Source organism: Schistocerca piceifrons, chromosome X (genome assembly GCF_021461385.2).
Source record: "Schistocerca piceifrons isolate TAMUIC-IGC-003096 chromosome X, iqSchPice1.1, whole genome shotgun sequence".
NCBI classification, from domain to species: domain Eukaryota; kingdom Metazoa; phylum Arthropoda; class Insecta; order Orthoptera; family Acrididae; genus Schistocerca; species Schistocerca piceifrons.
Genome location: NC_060149.1, coordinates 410,775,162 through 410,800,160, shown reverse-complemented (window position 1 = coordinate 410,800,160; position 24,999 = coordinate 410,775,162). Strand labels below are relative to the sequence as shown.

The 24,999-nt window shown below is 42.8% G+C and overlaps 1 protein-coding gene across 2 annotated transcripts in view; it reads right to left on the bottom strand.

The window, feature by feature from the left end:
* Positions 1–24,999, bottom strand: part of LOC124721964 (host cell factor 2) — a 279,952-nt gene that overhangs the window by 29,356 nt on the left and 225,597 nt on the right. For both annotated transcript variants that reach the window (XM_047247128.1, XM_047247127.1), the window contains exons 15-16: positions 1,476–1,631; positions 993–1,197 (exon numbers count right to left, since the gene is read on the bottom strand). In XM_047247128.1, the coding sequence (XP_047103084.1) occupies positions 993–1,197; positions 1,476–1,631 (361 nt within the window). The remainder of the gene's footprint in view (positions 1–992; positions 1,198–1,475; positions 1,632–24,999) is intronic.

Below are 24,999 nucleotides of genomic sequence, written 5' to 3'. Positions count from 1 at the left end.
CGACTCCAAATTTCCTTCAGTCAGATAGTTGTTTATAATCTATGCTTCATGGACACATTAACTTAAAAAAATTAGTGTCATATTGTTTGTATGAACCAACAGTGAACCTCAAAGTCTCAGATCCATGTTTCTCAACAATGTAACATAAATAAGAAAAGTTGCAAATGAATAATTTTCTAGGCAAGAATTATATTTTAATCATGTATTCATCCACTGATGAGTGTGGTTATGAAATCATGTCCAAAATTGACCATTCCCTTTGATTGTTTTAATTTTCCCCAGCAGCAAATTTATACTACACTGACAGCCATTAAAATTGCAACGCACTGAAGGCAGCATGCAACACACATTGGCACAAAGTATACTACATGCAAGAGCACAATTTTAAGTATCTTGTCATGGGTGACAAAGAGACTGACATGCCACCACTCACCAGCCATTACAGTTGACGAACTCTGGCTTACAGCTGAAGCAGCACGGAACAATGTACCTGTATCTGTCATCCAAGCTTAGTCTGATCCAATACCCTGCTCAGTCAGAACTGCTGTTCCTACCAGATGTGCCAGCTCTGTGCACTAAATTTCACACCCTATACACTCCTACAAATTTATTTATGTATTTATCCTACTGTGCTCTATACACACCATAAGCAAAATTTTATTTGTTTTCTATTCTTCCTGATGTTGTATTTTTAAAGGCCAGCAGTGTACATTACATTTCTGATCATTAATAAACCTAATGAGCTCATCACAAGCCTCAAACTGAAGAACTATAGAAGTTATGCTACTGGACAGGTGAAGTGCATACTGTAGAGAGAGTGTGTATAGAATAGAAGTTTATGTAACTACTAATGTTGAGTTCCAGTTTGGAAACCTATGCAATCTGTCTGTGGCAGATGTTTCCAAACACAATTCAGAACACTCTGTGCTGTACTTATGTGGAACAACACTTTTCTAAGCATAATGCATATAACATATTGAAGAAAAACATACCTTGAAGCCACCTCACTTGTGTAGCTGGCCCGTATCCCCTCTCATTTCGAGCAGCTATTCTGAATATAATGGCAGGCTTTGTGTTTTTATCAATGTGAGCTTCAGCAATTTGATGAGGTTCTATCCTGCAGTTACTGTTAGGTCCACAATAGACTCTCATAAAAGCTAACTGGGTGGATGTACTCAAGACAGTTTTATTTTCTCCCTGAAAACAACAATTTATAAGCATTTCAAAAACTGACGTTAGTCAAGGCACACAAAAATTTAGGTTTATTTACTACCATTCACAAACTAGTAGCTCTGCACAGATGCAAAGTGTATTTTTCTACAAACTCGTTTACGATTAATTTTTTTCCTCCACTTCTATGAATATGTACAACAAAATTTACAACAAATATGAAATTAACAATTTCAGTTACTTTATTCAAACGCTAGATGCTACACAAAGAAACAGTGTAAAGTTACACATATTGAAAATCTTACCCGTACTTGAGAAGTGGCACTGCGTACTGCAAGATATACAGAGTACTCTATAATGACCTCATTTGGTGGAGGGTCCCAAGACAGATTAACACCATCATTTACCTTCAAAATTTTTATAGCTGATGGTGCTCCTGGCAGTTGTGTGACCACAGGGCCCTTAAAAATGAAAATGTGCAATTTTTGGAAATTTAATTTGTACACAGTAAATTAATAATACTGAGAATAACTGCAGAATGTCCAAAAACATCACATGGAAAAAGAGAAATGTACAAACATAGAAGTCACACTGGAGCAAACAAGATCTTTAGGTACATTCATGAAAGTTTAATATACACCAGTCAATAAACATCCAAATGAATAGTACACACATATCTCTTATCAAGTTTCATGTATAACCGCCCAAAAGAATTTTATTTATTGATTCTAGTGCTCTTGTGTTGCACTTATTTGTGAAAAAAGATGTATAAATATGTGTGATTTACTGCCTGGTGTGCGCAAATGGCAGTACTGTTATTATTTAGCCATACAGGGGGAGAGGGCAGGAGGGGTGTAGGGAAGAATATTGAATACTGAATGAAAGAAGCTAACACTCTTGACAAATTACAATGCATTCTATGTAGGGACACTAAAATTTGATTTATAATAATCTTTCATGAGGTGAACGAATGAGATGGAGGAATAAGTAGTCTAATGTTCATAAATCTGCACAGAAGTCCATAGATCACTGTTCACAAATAAAGGCAATAAATTTAAAACTTTCTTATACAGTTACAAAATGTAAGAGTTATTCATTTTATGGCATGCTTTATATTCATTTTGATACAAATAAGACTGATTTAAAGCACCATTTCTACTTCATAAACAAATTTTGTTGAATCAGCATTCATGTTTTCAGTGATGAGAAGGCTACATGTCAATCTCATAAAAACTAGAATCAATAAATATGACACTTTCGTAAAACTACAAATACAATATTAAATGAAAAATGTTACACACACAGCACAGTCTCACAAATCTCGGACAGACACCTTTTACACACCCTACAAGATGAGAGTCCTCAGTGCCGCATCTGCATTGTATGATGTGTGTAATTACACAGTCAAATCAAATGATGTTATAAACTCACAGCTCACAAGAATAGTTAAATTCTTATGTTATCATACTTAAATGAAAAAGGAATGTTCTGATATGGCTGAAGAAAACTCAGACCTTCAACTTAAGTCAAGTGTCCTCTTGTAACACTCACTTATAATTGATACATTTTTTGTATCCCACGATACCATGGAATCACACTCTAGCTACACAAAAAGAACACTTATCAATTTAGACATTGACAATTGTCTCTAGAAGTTTGTTGCGTATTCTCATTTAATGGACCAGCTTTTGGAGACTGGCTTTTAGTGGTGAAACTGTGGTTTTCTTTCTGATGACTATATGATTCAGGCAACTGTCATACTATGTCTGCTAATGGTTCAGTGGACCACGCTCAATCACTTCTATTACCAACATAATTTTTCACACAAGTGAGTGATAATCCTTTTACATAGTTCCCTAGCTACACACCATCAGTCTTTATGGATGATCCCACTGTGGTGCTGTTCACTGTGAGATGTGTAAACTAAGCAAGGATGTCCAAAAAATGTCTTCATCAGATCGTTTACTTTAATTACAGCTAATGTGCACAACATGCTGTCTCAGTAGGTTCACATCTATCATCACCATTAACTTTTATCACAAATCACTAGATATCAATGGGTACAATTTGCTCTCCATGCACGGAATCAATTATATCTTTTGCATGCACAGACGCATGCTGGGCACCATTTTTACAGTTAAATCTACATTTTACTTCATAAGCCACAGCATAGTGTGTGGTGGAGGTTTTCCGCTGTAACAAATATTTTAAATCAAAATTAATGCTCCAAAACTAGCTCCAATGAGGGTATATACTTTTATTCATACTTTATACAACAGGCCTTTTTCGACTCACTGCCATTGTCAAGTGATGTCAAGTTGAAAGTGATGACATATTGCATCTATAGTAAAGTCTACCTGTCATGTCTTGGTAAGTATAATACTTTTTGTAGTTACAAAATGTAAAAATATGTTTTTGTCAGATATGTTGACAGTTCAGTAACTACAAGAAGTATTATACTTACCAAGACATGACAGAAAGACTTTACTATAGATGCAATGTGTCGTCACTTCCAACTATATGTCACTTGATAATGGCAATAAGCTGTAACAGGCCTGTCGTGTAAAATATTAAAAAACGTATTACTTTATTGCAGCTGGTTTTGGAGCATTAATTTTCATTGTCTTATACTGATGTATACTATGCTGCGGGCCCGACAGAACATAAGAAATATTTTGTTTTATCCTGTTTCATTAACAGATGCTATGTGAGAAATCTGATTATCATTCCCACACTCTATGCCGAAATATTTCTAATTTTAGCAGTACTTTTACTACAAATGATTTACACACACTGACTAAAAAACCTGTCAAGAATTGTGCACATCTTTAAACTATTTCTGATTCAACTTAGTAAGAACTCCACCCCAATTAACGACACTTGCGACTTGTTTTAAGAATGACTTTTACAAAAATGCTTCCACAGATAAATTACACTTTCTTGGATTCATCTGATAAATCCTGGTCTATCATCTGTTTTCCACCAAAGTAGATTTGGGCAGTTATTCCACCTTGAATTGCCATGGTTGGATACTTTACAGTTGTGTTCCATTCCAGTGAACGATCACTGATTGTGTAGTAAAATGGAATCCAGTTTCTTCACCTTATGCACCTTACACAATATGTATTTATGATTGTGGCCAGCACCCTGTACATTTGCAAACAGCCCGAAAGTTACAATTTTTATCAGGCACATAATTCATTTATAATATCTTTAGCTAAAATTAACACTACTTTTGCTTGTAACATTCTAAGTACTATTTCCTTTGAAGTCTTCAATCCAATCACATATCTATTCTGAAACAAATTTTGTTTACTAAACTACACTGCAGTAACGTATCTAAGGCTACCTCAAAGTCAAGAAAAAAAGTTACCGATGTGGCCTCTACTCTCTACAACCTACTGGATTTCATTAACAAAGTGAAAGCTCAGTTTCGATACATTTGATGCTTGTGGAATCTGTGTTCACTCTTACACAGGAGCTATTCAGTCTTCAAAGAAACTAATCATTCACAAATCGAAAGTATGTTCTGCAGTTCTAAAACAAACATATGTGAGGGACACAGGTCCAGGAGTTCTGTACATCCACTCTGTAACCCTTCTTAAGGCCTGGAAAAAAATTTGCCTTTTTCTAATCATGTAGGACCCTCCATCGTTCCAGTGACCTGCTAAAGAATGTTGCTAGAAAAAAGGTCAGTTATTTTGCATCTGGTCTTTCCTCTCTGAAGTGACTTCAATGGCATTCTAATTCCATGCTGACATATTTCTACAGCCATCATTTCCGTATCCATGTGATGACTGAGTTCTGCAATCTTCTCTGGTAAAATTAGCTGAAATGATGTATTCTGTCTTGTGAAATTTGCTTTTATATTCTTCCTGTTTTGTTGCTATCACAATCAATGAGCACTTGAACAGATGACAATTATCAAGTGACTGAACTTACATAGAACCAAACCAGAACAGCCTCACAGATCAGATTTTGTTGCAAGTTCACTGAATGTTTCTCTATTGCTCATCTTGGATCTTTTTGGGCGTTATTCAGCTTTCAATGTTTCTCTGTTGCTCATGTTGGATCTTTATGGGCATTATTCAGCTTTGATTGAATCTGACACGCAGCTCTGTCAGTGACCTTGATACCTTTCTGTTGGTATTTAATTATTGTGGGTTGTTCCCATCCCTCACTATCTTCCATGCCATGAAATTAACTACATGTTGTCAGCAATACATCAGCATACGTGCAACATATTCTCTACATTTTCCTCCCTTCAGGAGACCACTCATTACTGGCTGCAGAAAATGTTAGTAATATTTTTGCTGTCATAGTAGGTAAGAACAAATATCTTGGTTCTGTAAGTGATCAATGTTGTTCCAATAGCCTAATGGTCTGTAATTCTTATTTCTTTTTTAATTTAACATGGAAGTTTGGGTTTGTTTGTTTCCAGCAGATATAATGTGTTCCCCCTCATTTGATGTTTGTCTAGCCAACTGCTAAATACAAATCTCAGAAAGACATTTGCTGCACTGCCAACAATTCTATATATGTTTCTCTCTCAGCTTATGGCTGGACTAATTGATTAGGACATTTATATGCAATGTTTGCCAAGCTTTCCCAGAAGCACTCCTGACTTTGATATTTTATGTGAGTGGTCAACAGAAACTTTGTTACTACTTCGGGTACTTTAAGGACTGTTTACTTAACCTAATGATCTTGTATTCTGACTCTGAATTTATCTCATTTAACATTAGTGTTTTTAAGGCAAGAAGTACACTACCGATGCTGTTGTTGAACAAATATATCTGGTACATATTCCATTCAGAATTAAGATTTCAATGCTGTTTAGTTCTGGTTACAGTAAGCCTTCTGTTTCAAATATTACCACTGATATAAGTGACAAGTTAAAATTAGAATGGACATCCTGCTGAACGATTATGCTACACTGCCTAAAGCCATAAGGCAGTGAAAGTAGATTGAAAGTAGAAGCATCAATCGCACCACCACCACCACCACCACTGCCGCTGCCTTCATAAAAAATCATTTATTGAATATATTTGTACAAATAATCAAAAATTTTCAAAATCACGCCCTCTTGCGTCAATACACTTCTGGAGGCGGTGTTTCCATGCCTGTATGGCATCCTGGAATGTCTTTTCCAGAATGTCCTTTAGTGCTGGTGTAACATGTGCCTGGGTGCTTTCAATCATGTCCCAATGTTTTCCTTTCATGACTCCTTTTAACCGAGGAAACAAAAAAAAAGTCAGCGGGAGCCAGGTCAGGACTGTAGGGAGGCTGGGGAACCAATGGGGTCTTGGTCCTGGCCAGGAAGTCGTTGACAACAAAGGCACTGTGACTCGGCACATTGTTGTGGTTAACTTTCCACGTGTCCTTGATGTCGCTTCGGCAGCATGAGACCCTCCTTTTCAGTCTTTTGTGCACTTCCAAGTAGAAAGCCGAGTTCACTGTAGTCCCAGTAGCTACGAGTTCATGGTGGACAATGCCTCTGACATCAAAGAAGACAATGAGCACGGTTTTAATCCTGGACTTGCTCATGTGCGCCTTCCTGGGACAGGGCGACGATGGGGTGTGCCACTCTGAACTCTGCCTTTTTGTCTCGGGTTCGTACTCAAAAATCTATGACTCATCACTAGTGATAACTGAGTTTAAAAAATGAGGATCATTTTCACACATTTCCAACATTTCTCGGCACCAAAGCACTCGCATGTGCTCGTGTTCATCGGTCAACACTTTTGGGACGAGTTTGGTGCACACCTTTCTCATGTTCAAATCTTCAGTCACAATGCGGAAAACAGTTGTTTTTGACATGTTTCGAGTTTGTGCTATCAACTGAAGGCTCAGCCGTTTGTCATAGTTCAAACAATCGTGCACATGTGTCACATTTTTGTCAACTCATGCAGTTGATGGCCATCCACTGCGAGGTTCGTTGGTGATCTTCTCTTGGCCCACCACGAACGACTTGTGCCATCAGAAAACTTGTGATTTGGACAAGCAATCAGTCTCAAAGGCATGCTGAAGTAATGGAAACGTTTCGGTGGTGGACTTCCCAAGCTAAATGCAAAATCTGATAGTGTACCGTTGCTCTACAGAATGATCCATTGTGCCGTGTTACATAAACTCAAAATGGGGTTGACGGAAACGCACGTCCTGACTCTCCAGCAGCTCGCAGCCGAATGACACAAAGAGCGTTTTGAAGCTAATACTCCCCTTCACTTAGCCCAGCCAGTTACAACACGCTGTGGTGTACCATTGTGTCAGAAATAAATTGGTCGCATTACTTATGGAATGCACTGTGTGTATCAGCACAAGAAATAGGAGGCATAACTGTTAACACTAAATTTTGTTTGCCTTTTATTCCAATTACAGTCATGTATCACTGCTGGATACGAGTGTACTCACAAACATATCAGCTTCAAAGAACTATATTTTATGAAATTTAATCATCTTGTCAATACACGAGAGTGTGTATGTTAGTCTTCCACAGTTATTATATCTCTCAACTGAATGATCTCTCACTATCGTTCGGGCTGGCTGTTCACATTCAAAATTTTTTTCCTAGTGGTGATTCATTAATTCAAATTTCTAATGCAAGAGATGGGTACATACTCCAACTTGACTTCTGTCGCTAAACAGTGATCAAGGTGATCTGATCTGATATCTGATCTCTCTCTCTCTCTCTCTCTCTCTCTCTCTCTCTCTCTCTCTCTCTCTGGGCCATCTAGCTATTAGCCTTCAGTAAGCAACACCACTAAGATAATTTACAAGATCCTAAAGAAACTTCATAAAGCCTAGACCAGGATGGCCAATTGGGAGACTTAAACCTTATTCCTCCAGAATGAGACAATGGGCGTTAATCACTGAACCACCTTGCGCAATGGAAGTGATTTCAGAATTGCCAGAAAACCGGTATCAGACCACAGAAATCAAAATAGGAGCAGCAAGTAGAAAGTCTTGCCTCTTCATTGGTCTACGTAATGACTGGCCTATTGAGTTTATTTCTGTTTGTAACATAAGCTTGCAAAACTACTTGAGGAGTTTACTTGCCCAGCTTCTTGTTGTAGAATTTAGCATCCTGTAAGTACAATGGCCAAATTACACACAGACATAAGACTAACAGGTCATAGCAGTGCACAGTTTACTGGTAACATTATTCAGGTATGTATGTAGATTTATTTATTTATTTATTTATTACTCAAAAATGTACGTAGTTTTGCAATTTGGTGTCAGGTATAATTCTACATACTTCTCTGGTTCAGCTTTTAAGTGCAGATTAATCTGATCTGCTGAATTTAGATTTACTACATCTTAGTTCATTATATACTACCTGATCACATGTATCTGGACACTCCTACATAATACAGAACTGATCGAAATATGTGACAAGAAGCAGGCCTGACAGTACAAAAAGAGGCACAGAGTTGTGTTGTCAGCAGACAAGCAGTAATAGGCAGAATGGATCAGTTGTGCGAATTCACAGACTTCAAATGTGAACTAGTTGTTGGATGTCAACAAAAAATCTCTCAAGGACATTTCACCCCACCTAAAGCTGTGAAACTCAACTGTTAATGGTGTGATTATGAAGGGAAATGCAAAGGAGCCAAAGCTAAACAAAAACCAGGCAGACCTCATGTACTGACAGTGAGGAACCATCGAACACTGTGGAGGGTGGTTGTAACAAATTTTTTGAAATCAGTAGAAGGAATCACTCAAGTTCCAAAGTGTTATCAGCAGTCTAGTTACCACAATGACTTTATGTAAGGAGTTAAAAAGCATGGAGTACAAAAGTCAATCCAGAAGAACTGGGTTTAGTGACTGCCTAGATAATTTTACTTGCCATATATGTAGTGGCAACAGTGAAGTACAGAGGATGTGTGTGTGTGTGTGTGTGTGTGTGTGTGTGTGTGTGTGTGGGGGGGGGGGGGGTTTAGAGCGCACCAACATCTAAGGTCATAAGCGCCTAGTATAGAAAGCTGGGACTGTGAGGGTAAACAATCATTTCAAGGTCCAATACAGAAAGAAAAAACAAATCTAAAAGACGTCGGCAAGACACCAGAGTCACCAGGTAGAAATCAAATCTCTTTTGTCATATTACTGCTGTTTTAAAACCTTAAAACGTAAGCCACAGCTTGCATGTCATCCACTAAAATGTGTGGCAAAGCGGGCGGCAGCCCGACCCTGAGACATAAGTGGCTAAAATGGCGGCTGAGGATCAGGAAATGTCTTGACTGTTAATGGCTGGCTACACAAAGGACAGCTGGGTGCAGGGTCACCACTCAACAAGTGGCAGTGATTAAAGCGGCAATGCCCTATTCGCAACCAAGCTAACATTACTTCCCCATGGCGAGACGGCCGGGAGGAAGCCGACCAGGCTGTTGGGAGAGGTTTGTTCCCATGAGGGAGCACCAATGGTCATGCCAAAGTCACAGTTACGCCGATAGAGAAAAGTACTAACATCTTGCAAGGGAACAGGGTAAGAGGTGGGCCGACCGAGATGGACTGCGGCCTTGGCTGCAGCATCAGCAGCATCATTCCCAGGCACACTAACATGGCCAGAAACCCACATGAACATCACCTGGGGTCCCCCATCTGGGAACAAATGGAGGCAGTCCTGGATCCATCGAACGATGGGGTGGACTGGATCTGGATCATCTAAACTCTGAAGGGATCACACAGCAAGTGAGCTGGTGCCTCTGGAAGTAGTGAACAGCCTAAAAGAGGGCAAAAAAACTCTGTGGTAAAAATTGTGCACTGGTCGAGAAGCCGGTATTGAAACTATCATCCTGACGACAAAAGCACAGCCAACACTGTGGGCGGACTTGGAACCATCAGTGTACAAAAATATGCTATCAGCAAGTTATGAGCGAAGTTCAAGAAATTTGCAGCGATAGGTGAGCTCGAGAGTCAAATCCTTCAGGAACCAGTTGAGCCAAAATGAACACAAAACTGTGCTTGAAGCCAAGGTGGTGAAGTGCTCTCACCAATTCGGAGAGTGGCAGGAAGTGTGAACTGCAGCTGCTGAAGCAGGTGACGAAAGCAGACACCGGGAGGCGGCAGATAAGAAACGTACATCTCATATTGGCAGTCAAGAATGTCATCAAAAAAAGGGTCAAAGATTAGATGGCCTGGCATGGAAGAAAGCAGACACGCATACCTACTGAGTAGGATGTCGCGTTGGTATGACATTGGTAGGACAGGCTTCTGCGTGGAGACTCTCAACTGGGCTAGTACAGAAGGCACTAGTGGTGAGACGGATCCCCAAATGGTGCATTGTATTTAGACAGCATAAGATTGATGGCCATGCAGAGAAGTAGACAACGCATCCATAATCCAACATGGAACAGACAAGAGATTGATAGAGGCGGAGGACAGTCCGGTCAACTCCCCAAAAGGTACCACTCAATACATGAAGGACATTGAGGGACCAGGTGCATCGTGCAGCCAGGTAGGACACGTGGGGAGACCAACTGAGTTTCCTATCAAACGTAAGCCCTAAGAACTTCGTTGCAGCCACAAATGGGAGAGCATTTTGGCCCAGTCGCAAGGGATGGTGGAAGAAACGCCTTGTACTGCCAGAAGTTGACACAAACAGATTTGGTAGCAGGAAAGCGGAAACCATTTGTAACACTCCACAAATAGAGACGGTCCAGATAATGCTGAAGATAGCATTGCAGGAGACACGTCTGCTGGGAGCTGTAAGAAATAGCAAAGCCGTCAACGAAAAAGAGAGCCAGAAATGCCAGCTGGAAGGCAGTCCATAATTGGGTTGATGGCTATGGCGAAGAGGACGACACTGAGTATGGAGCCCTGAGGCACCCCATTCTCCTGTGAAAAGGTGTGGAATAAGGAGGAACCCACACGTACCCAGAAAACTCGGTCTGTTAAAAATTCCCGGATGAAAGTGGGAAGATGACCGTGAAGGCCCCATGTGTGCATAGTACATAGAATGCCTGTCCACCAACAAATATCATAGGCTTTCTCCAAATCAAAGAATGCAGCCACTGTTTGTCGCTTCTGCAGAAAATTATTAAAGATGAACGTCAACAGGGTGACGAGATGATCAACCACTGAGCGGCACTTTCGGAACCCACATTGAGCGTTAGTGAGAAGATGGTGTGACTCCAGCCACCACACTAATCGACCATTGATCATGCGTTCCATCACCTTACATACGCTGCTGGTAAGGGAAATTCGACAATAGCTGGAAGGAAGAGATTTATCTTTACCAGGCTTAGGTAGGGGAACAATAATAGCTTCACACCAAAGTGTGGGAAATACACCATCAGTCCAAATACTGTTGTAGGTATCGAGGAGAAAGCATTTTCCCACAGGAGGAAGATTCTGCAGCATGAGGATGTATTGGATGCAGGAGCAGAAGACATGGATGAGGAGAGAGCATGCTCGAGCTCCCTCACAGTAAAAGGAGTATTGTAGCATTCTCAATTCAAAGAGAGAAAAGGGATTTGCACGAGCCTCTTCCGCCTGTTTCCGAGGAAGGAAGGCAGGATAGTAGTGGGTGGAGCTGGAAACCTCAGCAAAGTACTGGCCCAAAGCATTGGAAACATCGACAGGGTCGACTATCACATTTCCCGCCACAGTCAGACCAGGGTTCGGGGAGGTTTTTTTTTTTTTTTTTGGTGGGGTTTAAGGGCGCTCAACTACTGAGGTCATTAGCGCCCAGTCACTGTTGTTAGAGCACATGGAATCTAGCAAAACTCAAGGGGATGGGGGGACACCAGAAGGACCTGACAAAAATGCAGATAAAATAAGTAAAAAGGTTAGATGTCTTTGGACAAGCCAGTCAAAGTTATAAAACGCAGAATACGAGCAGCTGCTCGAGCGTCATCAGCTAAAACATTTGGTAAAGTAGATGGCAGGGACAGGACAACACGAAATTGACTAAAACGGGGACACGACAATAAAACATGGCGCACTGTTAATGCCTGACCACAAGGGCACTGCAGGGCTGGGTCACCGGAGAGCAGGTAGCGGTGGCTAAACCGGCAATGCCCAATCCGCAACCTCGAGCTTGTTTCCTTGGAGGGATGACCAAGCATCCCACCACAACGACACAAGCCTCTTACATACATCCCCACGAACGTCAGATGACGGGACACAATGGGAGGCTGGCCGAGGTGGGGTTCGGGGAGTGGGCGGTAGTCCTGGAAAGCTGGCGCAGACTACCCCAAACAAGAGAGGAAGGAGTAAAACTGTTGAATGAGCTGGTGAAATACACGAAGTGCATGTTGTTGGGCACAAATCGCATTGTCGCACTCCACAGTCCACCAAGGAACCAGGACCCGATGGGGAGAAGTAGTAGTACGAGGGATAGATGATTAGGCAGCCAAGAGAACAGCTGGAAAATGGCCGCTCGTCAAAGACTGCCAAGGAGGAATATAGCCTCCAGTCAGCAAGAGAGAATTTCCAATGAGCGGGCCGCTGTGGTGGGGTATGATTGTACAGGCGAGCCACACAAGGGAAGTGGTCACTCGAGTAAGTATCAGAAAGAGCTCACCACTAGAGACGTCGAACGAGCTGGACAGAGCAGATCGAGAGGTCTAAGTGGGAATAAGTGTGCATGGAATCAGAGAGAAATGTGGCTTTGCCAGTGTTAAGGCACACAAGATTAAGATCATTAAGTAGATCCACCAAAAGAGAACCTCTCGGGCAGGCGACAGGCGAGCCCCAAGGAGGAGGATGATGGGCATTGGTGTCACCGAGGAGCAGAAAGGGTGGAGGAAGCTGAGAACAAGCTGCATCAGGTCCACCCTAGTGACAGCAGAAGACGGAGGAATATAAATGGTGCAGAGGGAGAGATAAATTCGGGAAGGAAAACACGGGCAGCAACTGCTTGCAGGTGGGTGTGCAAGGGGATCGAACGATGACAAACATCATCTCGTAGAAGCAGCGTGACCCCACCATGATCAGGAATCCTCGATGTAAGAAGAAGGTCCATCCGTAGTGAAGTAAAATGGGAAAGAGCAAACTGGTCTTGAGGACACAGCTTGGTTTCTTGGAGACAGACTACAAGTGGACATTGCGATCGAAGGAGCAGCTTGAGGTCTGCCCTATTAGACCGAAGGCCACGGATATTCCATTGTAAAAGGGCCATAAAATTTAGGAACACTGGAGAATGAAGAAGAAACACTCACCTGGATGGTCGCTTAGGGCGAGCCATCGAGGGAGGACGGCCACTGGAATCCACAGGAGGAGGATCTTTGTCCAGCAACTCAGTGGGATCAACAGAGCTTCCCCAGTGTCGGTCAGTTGAAAAGGACCGACGAGTCAAAGAGGGCTGACGAGTTGGAGAGAGGGAAGACTGTTTGTCTTTGGATGATTGTTTTGACTTTTGGTGATTGGCAGAAATCTTCCTGTGAATAATCCTTTTTGAATTGACAGTTCACTGGCTGCGTTGCCACTGTCTTTGCCGGTGAGAGCGAATAACAGGTAGCAGAATCTACAGCCCAGGAAACGGGAGATGGAGTGTCAGCTTGAAGGCAAGGCAACTTTACCACCATAGAACTGAATTGTAATTCACAAGTTTGCGGAACCATGTTTTTCGTGGGACGGGGAGAGGCTAACATGATGCTGTAGATTCCAGATGAAGGGACATTCGGTTTGCGGCTTGCCAACAGTTTCCGGGCAACAGGAGAAGGTACCTTCTCCTTCACCCTTATCTCCTGAACAGCCCACTCGTCTTGATAGATGGAACAAGAAAAAGAAGAAGCAGCATGTTCTCCATGACAATTAACGCAGTGGGGTGAAGGAGGTGGACAGGCGCCCTCGTGTGCATCCCTGCTACAAGTGACACATTTGGCTGCATTTTTACATGATGTGCTGGTATGAATGAACTGGAGGCATTTGTAACACCTCAATGAATTGGGAACGTAAGGGTGCACAGAGATGACTTCATAGCCTGCCTTTATCTTGGTAGGAAGCGATAACCGATCGAAAGTCAGGAACAATGTGCGGGTGGGCACCAAATCAGCAGCTTCCTTCTTCATAACTCGATGAACAGCAGTAACACCTTGATCCTACAGATAATTAGTTATTTCATCCTCCGTCAAACCGTCCAACAGCCAGGTGTAGATAACACCGCGGTACGAGTTAAGTGTCCTGTGAGCCTCCACATTTATAGGGTATTCATGGAGGAGTTGGGCCTTGAGCAGTTTCTGGGCCTGGAGAGTACTATCAACTTCCAAAAGCAGAGTTCCACTGTGGAGACGAGAGCATGACTTCCCAGGGTCGACGATACCATCCACGCCTTTCTGTATAACAAAAGGGTTTGCAGTAGCAAAAGTCTCATTTTCGTCTAAATGTGAGGCTGGTAGATACAGAGGCGCAACAGAAAGAGACATTGAGGCAGCAGCTTCATTCCACTTTCTTTGATGTGAAACACTAAGAGAAAGAGAAGAAAAATCAGTCCTTGGGAAGAAGTCACCCCATGATTGCAGCGTCTCCGATGGTGCGCTCCTTCCAGCAGGGGCCCTCCAAAGGGGAGCCCCCTGCCTTAGGTGATTGTCCTCACCTTAGGTCACACCTCCCAAACAACTACTGGAGGGACCAATCGGCAGAGGAGGAAGTTAACAGCTCAGGCACTCATGCCTCCCTGGGCCTGGCCTGTACCAGAGGGTACGTGTGAGCCCCACATGCCGGGGCTGGGAATTAACCAATACCCAGTCTCGTGCTACGCATCAAATGCGAGAGTGGCCTTCAGGCAAACACAGGGAGGAGAAGGAAAGGAAGAAAGAAAGAAAGAAAGGATGGCCTCAAACGTCGCAGCAGAGGAAAAAAGAGAGCAGAACAAGGAAAGAGCAGAACGAGGAAAGAAAGGGACGTAGAGGGGGGGGAGGGGGGGAAAAACGGGTGGTGCGGGTGGAGGGGGGAGAAACGGGAGGCGCGGGTGTGGGGTGGAAAGGGGCGGCGCGGGTGTGGGGTGGAAAGGGGCGGCGCGGGGGTATAATGCAGTACGGGCGGGAGGAAGGGCGGTACGGGGGTAGGGAGAGGTACGGGGCTAGGGGGAGGTGCGGGGGAAAGGTGAGGTGCGGGGGAAAGGTGAGGTGCGGGGGGAAAGGTGAGGTGCGGGGGTAAGGTGAGGTGCGGGGGTAAGGTGAGGTGCGGGGGTAAGGTGAGGTGCGGGGGTAAGGTGAGGTGCGGGGGTAAGGTGAGGTGCGGGGGTAAGGTGAGGTGCGGGGGTAAGGTGAGGTGCGGGGGTAAGGGGAGGTGCGGGGGTAAGGGGAGGTGCGGGGGTAAGGGGAGGTGCGGGGGTAAGGGGAGGTGCGGGGGTAAGGGGAGGTGCGGGGGTAAGGGGAGGTGCGGGGGTAAGGGGAGGTGCGGGGGTAAGGGGAGGTGCGGGGGTAAGGGGAGGTGCGGGGGTAAGGGGAGGTGCGGGGGTAAGGGGAGGTGCGGGGGTAAGGGGAGGTGCGGGGGTAAGGGGAGGTGCGGGGGTAAGGGGAGGTGCGGGGGTAAGGGGAGGTGCGGGGGTAAGGGGAGGTGCGGGGGTAAGGGGAGGTGCGGGGGTAAGGGGAGGTGCGGGGGTAAGGGGAGGTGCGGGGGTAAGGGGAGGTGCGGGGGTAAGGGGAGGTGCGGGGGTAAGGGGAGGTGCGGGGGTAAGGGGAGGTGCGGGGGTAAGGGGAGGTCCGGGGGTAAGGGGAGGTCCGGGGGTAAGGGGAGGTCCGGGGGTAAGGGGAGGTCCGGGGGTAAGGGGAGGTCCGGGGGTAAGGGGAGGTACGGGGGTAAGGGGAGGTACGGGGGTAAGGGGAGGTACGGGGGTAAGGGGAGGTACGGGGGTAAGGGGAGGTACGGGGGTAAGGGGAGGTACGGGGGTAAGGGGAGGTACGGGGGTAAGGGGAGGTACGGGGGTAAGGGGAGGTACGGGGGTAAGGGGAGGTACGGGGGTAAGGGGAGGTACGGGGGTAAGGGGAGGTACGGGGGTAAGGGGAGGTACGGGGGTAAGGGGAGGTACGGGGGTAAGGGGAGGTACGGGGGTAAGGGGAGGTACGGGGGGTAAGGGGAGGTACGGGGGTAAGGGGAAGTACGGGGGTAAGGGGAGGTACGGGGGTAAGGGGAGGTACGGGGGTAAGGGGAGGTACGGGGGTAAGGGGAGGTACGGGGGTAAGGGGAGGTACGGGGGTAAGGGGAGGTACGGGGGTAAGGGGAGGTACGGGGGTAAGGGGAGGTACGGGGGTAAGGGGAGGTACGGGGGTAAGGGGAGGTACGGGGGTAAGGGGAGGTACGGGGGTAAGGGGAGGTACGGGGGTAAGGGGAGGTACGGGGGTAAGGGGAGGTACGGGGGTAAGGGGAGGTACGGGGGTAAGGGGAGGTACGGGGGTAAGGGGAGGTACGGGGGTAAGGGGAGGTACGGGGGTAAGGAGAGGTACGGGGTGGGGGCGGTGGGGGGGGTAATGTGTGGTACAGGGAAAGAACTGGACAGGGAAAGAACTGGACAGGGAAAGAACTGGACAGGGAAAGAACTGGACAGGGAAAGAACTGGACAGGGAAAGAACTGGACAGGGAAAGAACTGGACAGGGAAAGAACTGGACAGGGAAAGAACTGGACAGGGAAAGAGTAGTACAAGACAGAATATTCCTACAAGCAAACCAACGCAAATTAGCTTCAAGAGCCCATGAAGGCACAAGAGGGGAAAAGGACAGGAGAAAATGAGATAAGCAGCATAGAAAGAGAAACGATTTATATCTTTCCTGAAATGCAAAGTTAACTATTGCATGCAATGATTTCTAAAAGGCGCAGCCCCCTGCAAACCTCTGCTTCCTCAAACTGGCCCCATAGCCAAAACTATTACCCACCCTCGTACTGTAGTATGGGGGTGTTTTTTGTGGTTAGCACATGGCCCCCTTATTGCATTTAAGAAAACATTAAATGTGGAATGACATGGACACATTTTACAGCATTGTGTACTGTGTACAGTAGAGGAACAATTCGTAGATGACTGACTGTATCAGCGAGACAGTGCACCATGTCAAAGCAGCATCTGTGAGGCAATGGTTTGTGGACAGTAACATCCCTGAAATGGACTGGCCGGCCCACAGTCCCAGCCTAAACCGTGGAACACTTCTGGGATGTGTTAGAATGTCAACTTCACTCCAAACCCAAGCATCCAACACTACTATCTCCTTCATTTTCAGCTCTTCAAGTAGAATGGGCTACCATTCCTCCATAACATTCAGGAACCTCACAGGGAGTGTTTCCAGCACAGTTGTCAGAGAGACAAAGGGTGGAAATACTCTACATTAATGTCCAGTAAGAGGTGTATCATCACCTACAAATAGCACTGATAATTCTACAAACTACATTATGAAAGATAAAAGATATGTGTATAGAATGAAAATATGCTGAAGTTGTGGCATCATGGAAAAATTAGTAACAAATGTTCAACTGGAAATGTCACCTGTTGCGATACACTGCAAGAACTTGCCCAAACCTTATCAGAGAAGTTAGACCCCTTCCTGCTCCCACCACACATATTACAGACCTGAATACATCACAGTTAGCACACAAAATTCAGTTATTTACGAAGTATTCTAGCATGCCAGTTTATTCCTATTTTTCTTAAATTTGATGAAATTTCATAAAAGACAGAAACAGGGTTTTGGACACAGACTGGAACTTGCACACTTGCCTTTCATACACTGACTGTGGCAAAATTTATAGCCAGATGTTCTACATCTGTACAACCCAAGGATCATATAAAATGGGCCAATGATTGCTATGTATACAATGGAAATGGAACTAAAACCCCATCTCAATTACAGCCTGCCCTCGATACAGCCAGAAGAAGACTGGTATTTACTGTCTTGTACAGAAGGCTTCATGAAGGTGGTATTTATGTGAAATTTCTAACCTCATATGTATTGGTCCTTAGAGAATTGTTGAGGAGGTCATTAAAATATTTACACTAGACTGAAGACCATTAAAGAACCATTTGCAACCATTTAAAACACATCATTGATTGGATGCTGCTATTGGTTTGAAACAATGTAATGTCACTAAGCACAAATTTCATTAGCATGCAGACATACAACCATCACAATATAAGAAACCCCACCGTTCTGAAAGAAGCTTTCTCCACTTAGACAATTAATAGTCTAATTGTAGAAATGGCAGTATTCGTTATTCAGCTTCTGCAGCAGGGTGCAAGTATGTGCAATTCCTGTGAGCTTTCTGTCTATAGTTAGTCCCAAAATTCTGGTGCCACTTCTTTTCTAATTATGATAACACTACAAGAAAACTGAATGTCAGCAGCAACATGACTCTGTTAAATTAACTGGCTATACTTTTTTTCCCTTAAAGTGTTTACTAATGATTCTATCAACAGTTGCAGTACTTACATTAGACGATTAGTTTCAACAAACCTTAGAGGTTCATTTTGAATACTGGCCTACTGAGGATACAATAAGCCATACCTAGTTATCCATGAATGGCGAATACAAAAGTGGAATATAAATGTTTGCAGAATGAATGTCACAAGCCTCACGCACCTCTTACCAAGTCAAAAATCAAACTGGAGGTTGACATAGCCAGCTACACCAGAAAACTTTCAGTGGAACTAGTGTTGCGCCTCATGAACAAGTGCATGACCGCAGCCAATGGGCATGTCAAATTTTAAATGTGGATGCATCTAAGCACCTTTATTAAACATAATATCAATACAGTGAATAAAAACAACGAATGTACAAGTATTACACAAATACAAATACTAGTGTCACATGGACACATTACATATTTGAACTTAAGGGAAGAATTTCATGTTCAGGAGTGCATCCAAGTGCAATGGGCACATCAAATTAAAATGTTGACATCGCAGCACCTTTATTAACCAATCACATTTAATACGAAGTAAAATGAAACACACAAAAATCACATTTGTTGCTGCATTATGAGTTTTGCATCATACAGCCATTGTATGCCTAAATACACCTTGATGTACTCAAATTGCTATTTACGAAAACCAATCCTTAAGTTGTGTTTTTAAAAGCACACAAATGCACTGAGAAGAAACATTTGTATGTGAGGGGTACATTGCCATTATACACTATTGGATCCATCCTTGTGGTAAGCAATAATACAATGTACCATGCCAGTGCTGGTGTACGTGAAGCAGTGACATTTGTTGTCATGTCATGGTTACACTAAGCCCACACTCCCCCAAATTGAATTTCGGGCTTGCAGTGACTTCTGCTTGTGTGATTTCTTGAACTTCTTAATACTATGCACATGAGCAAGAACACTGTAATGTAAACACTATGTACCTATCCGCGTACTTAGTTGCACAAGGACATTTCATTGAGTGCCCGCTGAATGTCAGCAGTGTCTTTATCACATGTTCTGGGACACCAATGCCATTTCCTGATAACTGCTAGATGGTAATGCAAGGACATTAACAGAGGCTCAGTTCTGTATGCCATGATCTTTAGGGTTAGATGGTTTTTAAATAAAATGTGCAGATGATGTGCAGAAAGGCATGTACACAGAGGCCAGACACAATGGCCTGATATTTTTTACAATTTTATCTCTTGGATTTTTAAATTTTATTTCTTAATTTAAATTTCATTTCATTTTTTAGTTTGAGTACGTAGATTTCACATGCGGGCTACACATAAAGACATCTTCAATTTTTAATTACTGCATTAGGTACCCAAAATAGTGTATGATGATCTCACACCGAATAAACAGGAAATACAGAACTGTGCACTGTATAAAACAATGTTTCATATGAGTGTGCTTCGTAGTGTATATCATATCAGCTGAATGTAATCCGTAATTAGATATACTGGGTGACCAAAAAGTCAGTATAAATTTGAAAACTGAATAAACCACGGAATAATGTAGATAGAGAGGTAAAAATTGACACACATGCTTGGAATGACATGGGGTTTTATTAGAACCAAAAAGAAACAAAGTTCACAAAATGTCCAACAGATGGCGCTGGACAGCAAAAGTCAGTGACTGCACATGAAAATTGTGTATAAAAGGAGCTGTAATGACAGAGAGAATCAGATGCGCCAGCAGTCGGAGCATGCTGACGTTACCTGAGAAGGCGCTTTTAGTGAAGCTGTATTATCAGAATGTGGAATGTGCTAGTTCAGCGTTACGATCCTATCGCCACAGGAAGGGGATTCGAACAGGTAAAGGTCCACTGACAAACGCAGCTGTGGCGAGAATGATTTCGAAGTTCGAAGCCACGGGTTGTTTAGACGATAGACCCCATACTGGCCGACCGAGTACAAGGTGTAATACTGCTGAGACAGTTCAGGAAGCAATGGAGACTGTAGTGGGTTCGTCTATGCATGGGGAAGTCAGCGCTCGGGCAGTCGCACGTCGCACCGGCATTCCATACACTACTGTTTGGTTGGCACTTAGGCGCACCCTCCAATGCTATCCGTACAAAATCTATCAGCATCATGAACTGTTACCTGGCGATTTAGTGAAGCGGAGGGTATTTGTGGTGTGGGCATTTCAAAAGATGGCAGATGACGACGATTGGTTGAGTAACTTGTTGTGGACAGACGAAGCTCATTTCACGCTCCGAGGGTCTGTCAACGCCCACAACTGCAGAATTTGGGCTAGCGAAAATCCTAGAACTGTCATGGAAACTCCATTGCACAACGAGAAAGTCACGGTATGGGTTGGAATTACCACATCTACCGTTATCGGGCCTTTTTTCCTTAGAGGAAATGCATGATTCTGGTTTTGTAACTGTTACCGTGATGGGTGAGAGGTACGCCGATGTGTTACAGAACCGATCACATCCCTAGCCTGGCTGATGAACACCTGCTGGAACGTACGATGTTTATGCAGGATGGCGCTCCACCCCATATTGCTAGACACGTGAAAGATCTCTTGTATGCGTAGTTTGGTAATGATCGTATGCTCAGCCGCCACTTTCGTCATGCTTGGCCTCCCAGGTCCCCAGACCTCAGTCCATGCAATTATTGGCTTTGGGGTTACCTGAAGTCACAAGTGTATTGTGATCGGCCGACATCTCTATGCATGGTGAAAGACAAGATCTGATGCCAATGCCTCACCATAACTCCAGACATGCTTTACAATGCTGTTCACAACATTATTCCTCGACTACAGCTATTGTTGAGGAATGATGGTGGACATATTGAGCATTTCCTGTAAATAACATCATCTTTGCTTTGTCTTTCTTTGTTATGCTAATTATTGCTACTCTGATCAGATGAAGCACCATCTGTCGCACATTTTCTGAACTTTTGTAATTTTTTTTTTTGTTCTAATAAAAGCCCATGTGTGTCAATTTGTGCCTCTATCTACATTATTCCGTGATTTATTCAGTTTTCAAATTTATACTGACTTTTTGATCACCCGGTCCTTGCCAATCTGGCAAATATATCAGTTCACGATGTTAGAATTTGAAACAACGTTTTGTAGGAGAGCACTTAAGTGCATCTGTCATTGTATTAGCATGTCTTGTTAGTAAATTATGTCAGGTCATGATGCCTGTATCCAATAGGTGCCATAATTCATAAGGACACCATATGAAGAAGCTTGTTCATGCAGCATGCATGACCAGTAACACAAAATTGTTTAGAATTAGTTAAAATGTTTGAGTATCCATATTTGAGCATGTGAGTTACAACAACAGGACTCGTACAAACAGATTCACACTATGAGTACTTGATAAGGCGATTTTGCTGTGGTCGTGCATGATGAGATGTCATAATGGTTCTGTACCACGAGATACTGTTTTAAAAGGGCTATGTAACTGTTTTTTTACAAAACTTATTGGTTGAACAAACAATATAAACTGTTTTTTTTTAATCTTTTATGTATGTAGACTTTTGGAAGATAACCGTTTGTATGTATGATGGAAAATTTGTAATTGAGCAACACACATGATTTTTATTTGTTTCATTATACTTTATATCAAATGTGATGTGTTAGTAAAACCACTGTGATGTCTGCATTTTAATTTGATGTGCTCATTGGCTGTGGACGCCCACCTGGACGTGAAATGCTTGTCTCAAGTTCAAATACGTAATGTGTACATGCGACACTAGTATTTGTATTTGTGTAACATTTGTTGTTGCTATTTACTGTATTGGTGTCATGTTTAGTAAAGGTGCATAGATGCATCTACTTTAAAATGTGACACACCTGTTGGCTGCAAACATGTGCTTGTACATGAAAAGTGACACTAGGGCCATCGAAAGTTTCATGGTGCTGTTGGCTATGTTGACTTCCAGTTTGATTTCGACTTGGTAAGAGGCACGTGTGGCTTGTGACATTGTTTCTGCAAACATTTATAAAGCATGTGTTGCCACTTTGATGTTTATTATTAAGATAAGACACTGTCAGTGCATGTATGTTTGTATTCAAATAATTAATTTGTTACATTGGAAATGTTTATCGTAATTCCATTTTTATATCCACTGTTCAATGAAGACTGTGTACTGTTTTTCGTATCCTCAGTAGGCCAGGCTTGAAAATCAATGTGTAAGGTTTGAAACTAGTCATCTAATATAAGTACTGCAACTGTTGACAGAATCATTAATAAACCCTTTAAAAATTTAATGTAGTTGCTAGTTCCCACTAAACAAAATGCTGGTGGAAAAAAAAAAAAAAAAAAAAAAGACCACTGATCAGTCAGAACATTGTGACCACCTACCTAAGGGCCAGTATGTCCACCTTTGGCAGCGATAACAGTGACCATGCATCACAGCATGAAACTATGAGGCCTTGGTAGGTCATTGGAGGGAGCTGGCACCACATCTGCACACACAGGTCACCTAATTCCCATAAATTCTGGGGGGGGATTAAGCTCACGACGCCACGTTCAGTAACATCCCAGAAGTGTTCGACTGGGTACAGATCAGGTGAGTTGAGGAGCCAGCATATCATCTGGAACTCGCCACGTGTTCTTTAAACCATCCCATCACACTCCTGGCCTTATGACATGGTGCATTATCTTGTTGAAAAATGCCACATCTGTCAGGAAACATGATCATTATGAAGGGGTTTACGTGCTCTGCAACCAGCGTTCGATACTCCTTGGCTATCATGGTGCCTTGCGCGAGCTCCACTGGACCCATGGATGCCCACATTAATGTTCCATAGAGCATAATGGAGCCACTGCCAGCTTGCCTTCACTGTGTGAAAGAAGAGTGAAAATAAATGGACACCCACATTGTTTACATGCTGACACTCAATAGTTTCTGAGAAAATGATAAAAGTTTCTACGCCACTCCCTCAGTCCACTTGTACAGTGTATACTCGAGCAGGTCTGCATCTGGTGAGGATGAGATCTAGTCACTTTAGGTTGTTTCTGTCTCCTTGATGTCTTAAGTAAGGTGATATCTTCATTTTGTTAGAAGTGAATAACACATTCAATACAGCCTCTGCACGGAGATGGAGGATGGGGTACAAGGACTCCAAGATATTGAAAGTGATTTTGTAGCAGAAACCTCAAAATCAGTTTCCCAAAGCACAACTATTGAAAGAGAAATCATTCACAATGATCTGGAAGTGTGTGAAAACAAGAGTCCAGAAACAAAAAGAGAGAGAACTGGAGCAGTGTAATATTTTTTTGGACTTTTGGAAAAAACTTAACATAAAAAAATTATCTCCAAAATTGTGATTTATTTTTATCTATCTATGTTGCTCATTCCCAGTGACAGATAATAGGAGTTTTATTTTTGATTGCAGTTAAAATCAGTAAGATTTCATAAGCTCCATCTGGAGTGGTTATTGAAATCAGTAGTATAGAAAAGTATCTGCAAGCTCATAAGCACAAAACAGACAAAACAGCTACTGCAATGGAGGACATAAGTGGTAACTGGCAGATCAACAGAAGAGTGTATATTTCACAGGGGTCAGAAATATTGGCCATCTGCTTACTATAAAAGCACTGCAAGAGTGGGCAGTTAGTTACATGTTCCATAGATCATTTGAATGATTCTTTTATCGAAATGATGTGGAATGAGTCAGTTTACAGGATATGTATACATAATTAGTATTAAAATTAATGGACACATTATTTTTAGTCTTACACAAGCAACTACACTCGAAAACAAGTTTTTAAATAGAAATTTATCCAAGGAACAGAAGGAGTTATCCAGGAGAAATGATTTTAAGTTCAATTAAAACCTGTTTTGCTACTTGTTGGACATTGTGTGTTATTGGTCACATGATCAAAAATTTTTGTTGCTGCATATTGAACTCCTTTCTGAGTCACTGTTAGCTTTAATAAAGGGTAATAAAAGATTTTTCTTTCCTTCTAGTGTTGCAGGTAAGGACATCACTGTTCTTCTCAAATTGTGACTGATTACTGATGACAAATGTCATTAGCAGATATATGTATTGTGATGGTGCAGTTAAAATGCCTAAATCCTTGAAGAGGTATCTACATAATGATCTCAGGTGAACACCACATATTATTCTTACTGCTTGCTTTTTGCGTAATCAATATTTTGATTACAGAGTGGAAATATGCAAAATATTTTAGGAGGTTGACATATTTGTTTCCAAGACTAGCAATTATATGAAGAGCTGGATGGTTGCACCAGCCTCATTGCAAACAACATTCTGCAGAGGACAACCACAGTTCAGAGACACTGTGAAAAATAATACTCAACACTCAATAACTGTTCAAATTACCATAAAAACTATCAAAATTAAAAATTCAAGAATGATGAGGTGTTTCCCAGAGCCACATTAGTGTATGAAGGTGCTTTATTTACAACCACCAGTTTCACATCAGTATACAGGGTGTTCCAAAATGGTACGGCCAAACTTTCAGGAAACGTTCCTCACACACAAATAAAGAAAAGATGTTA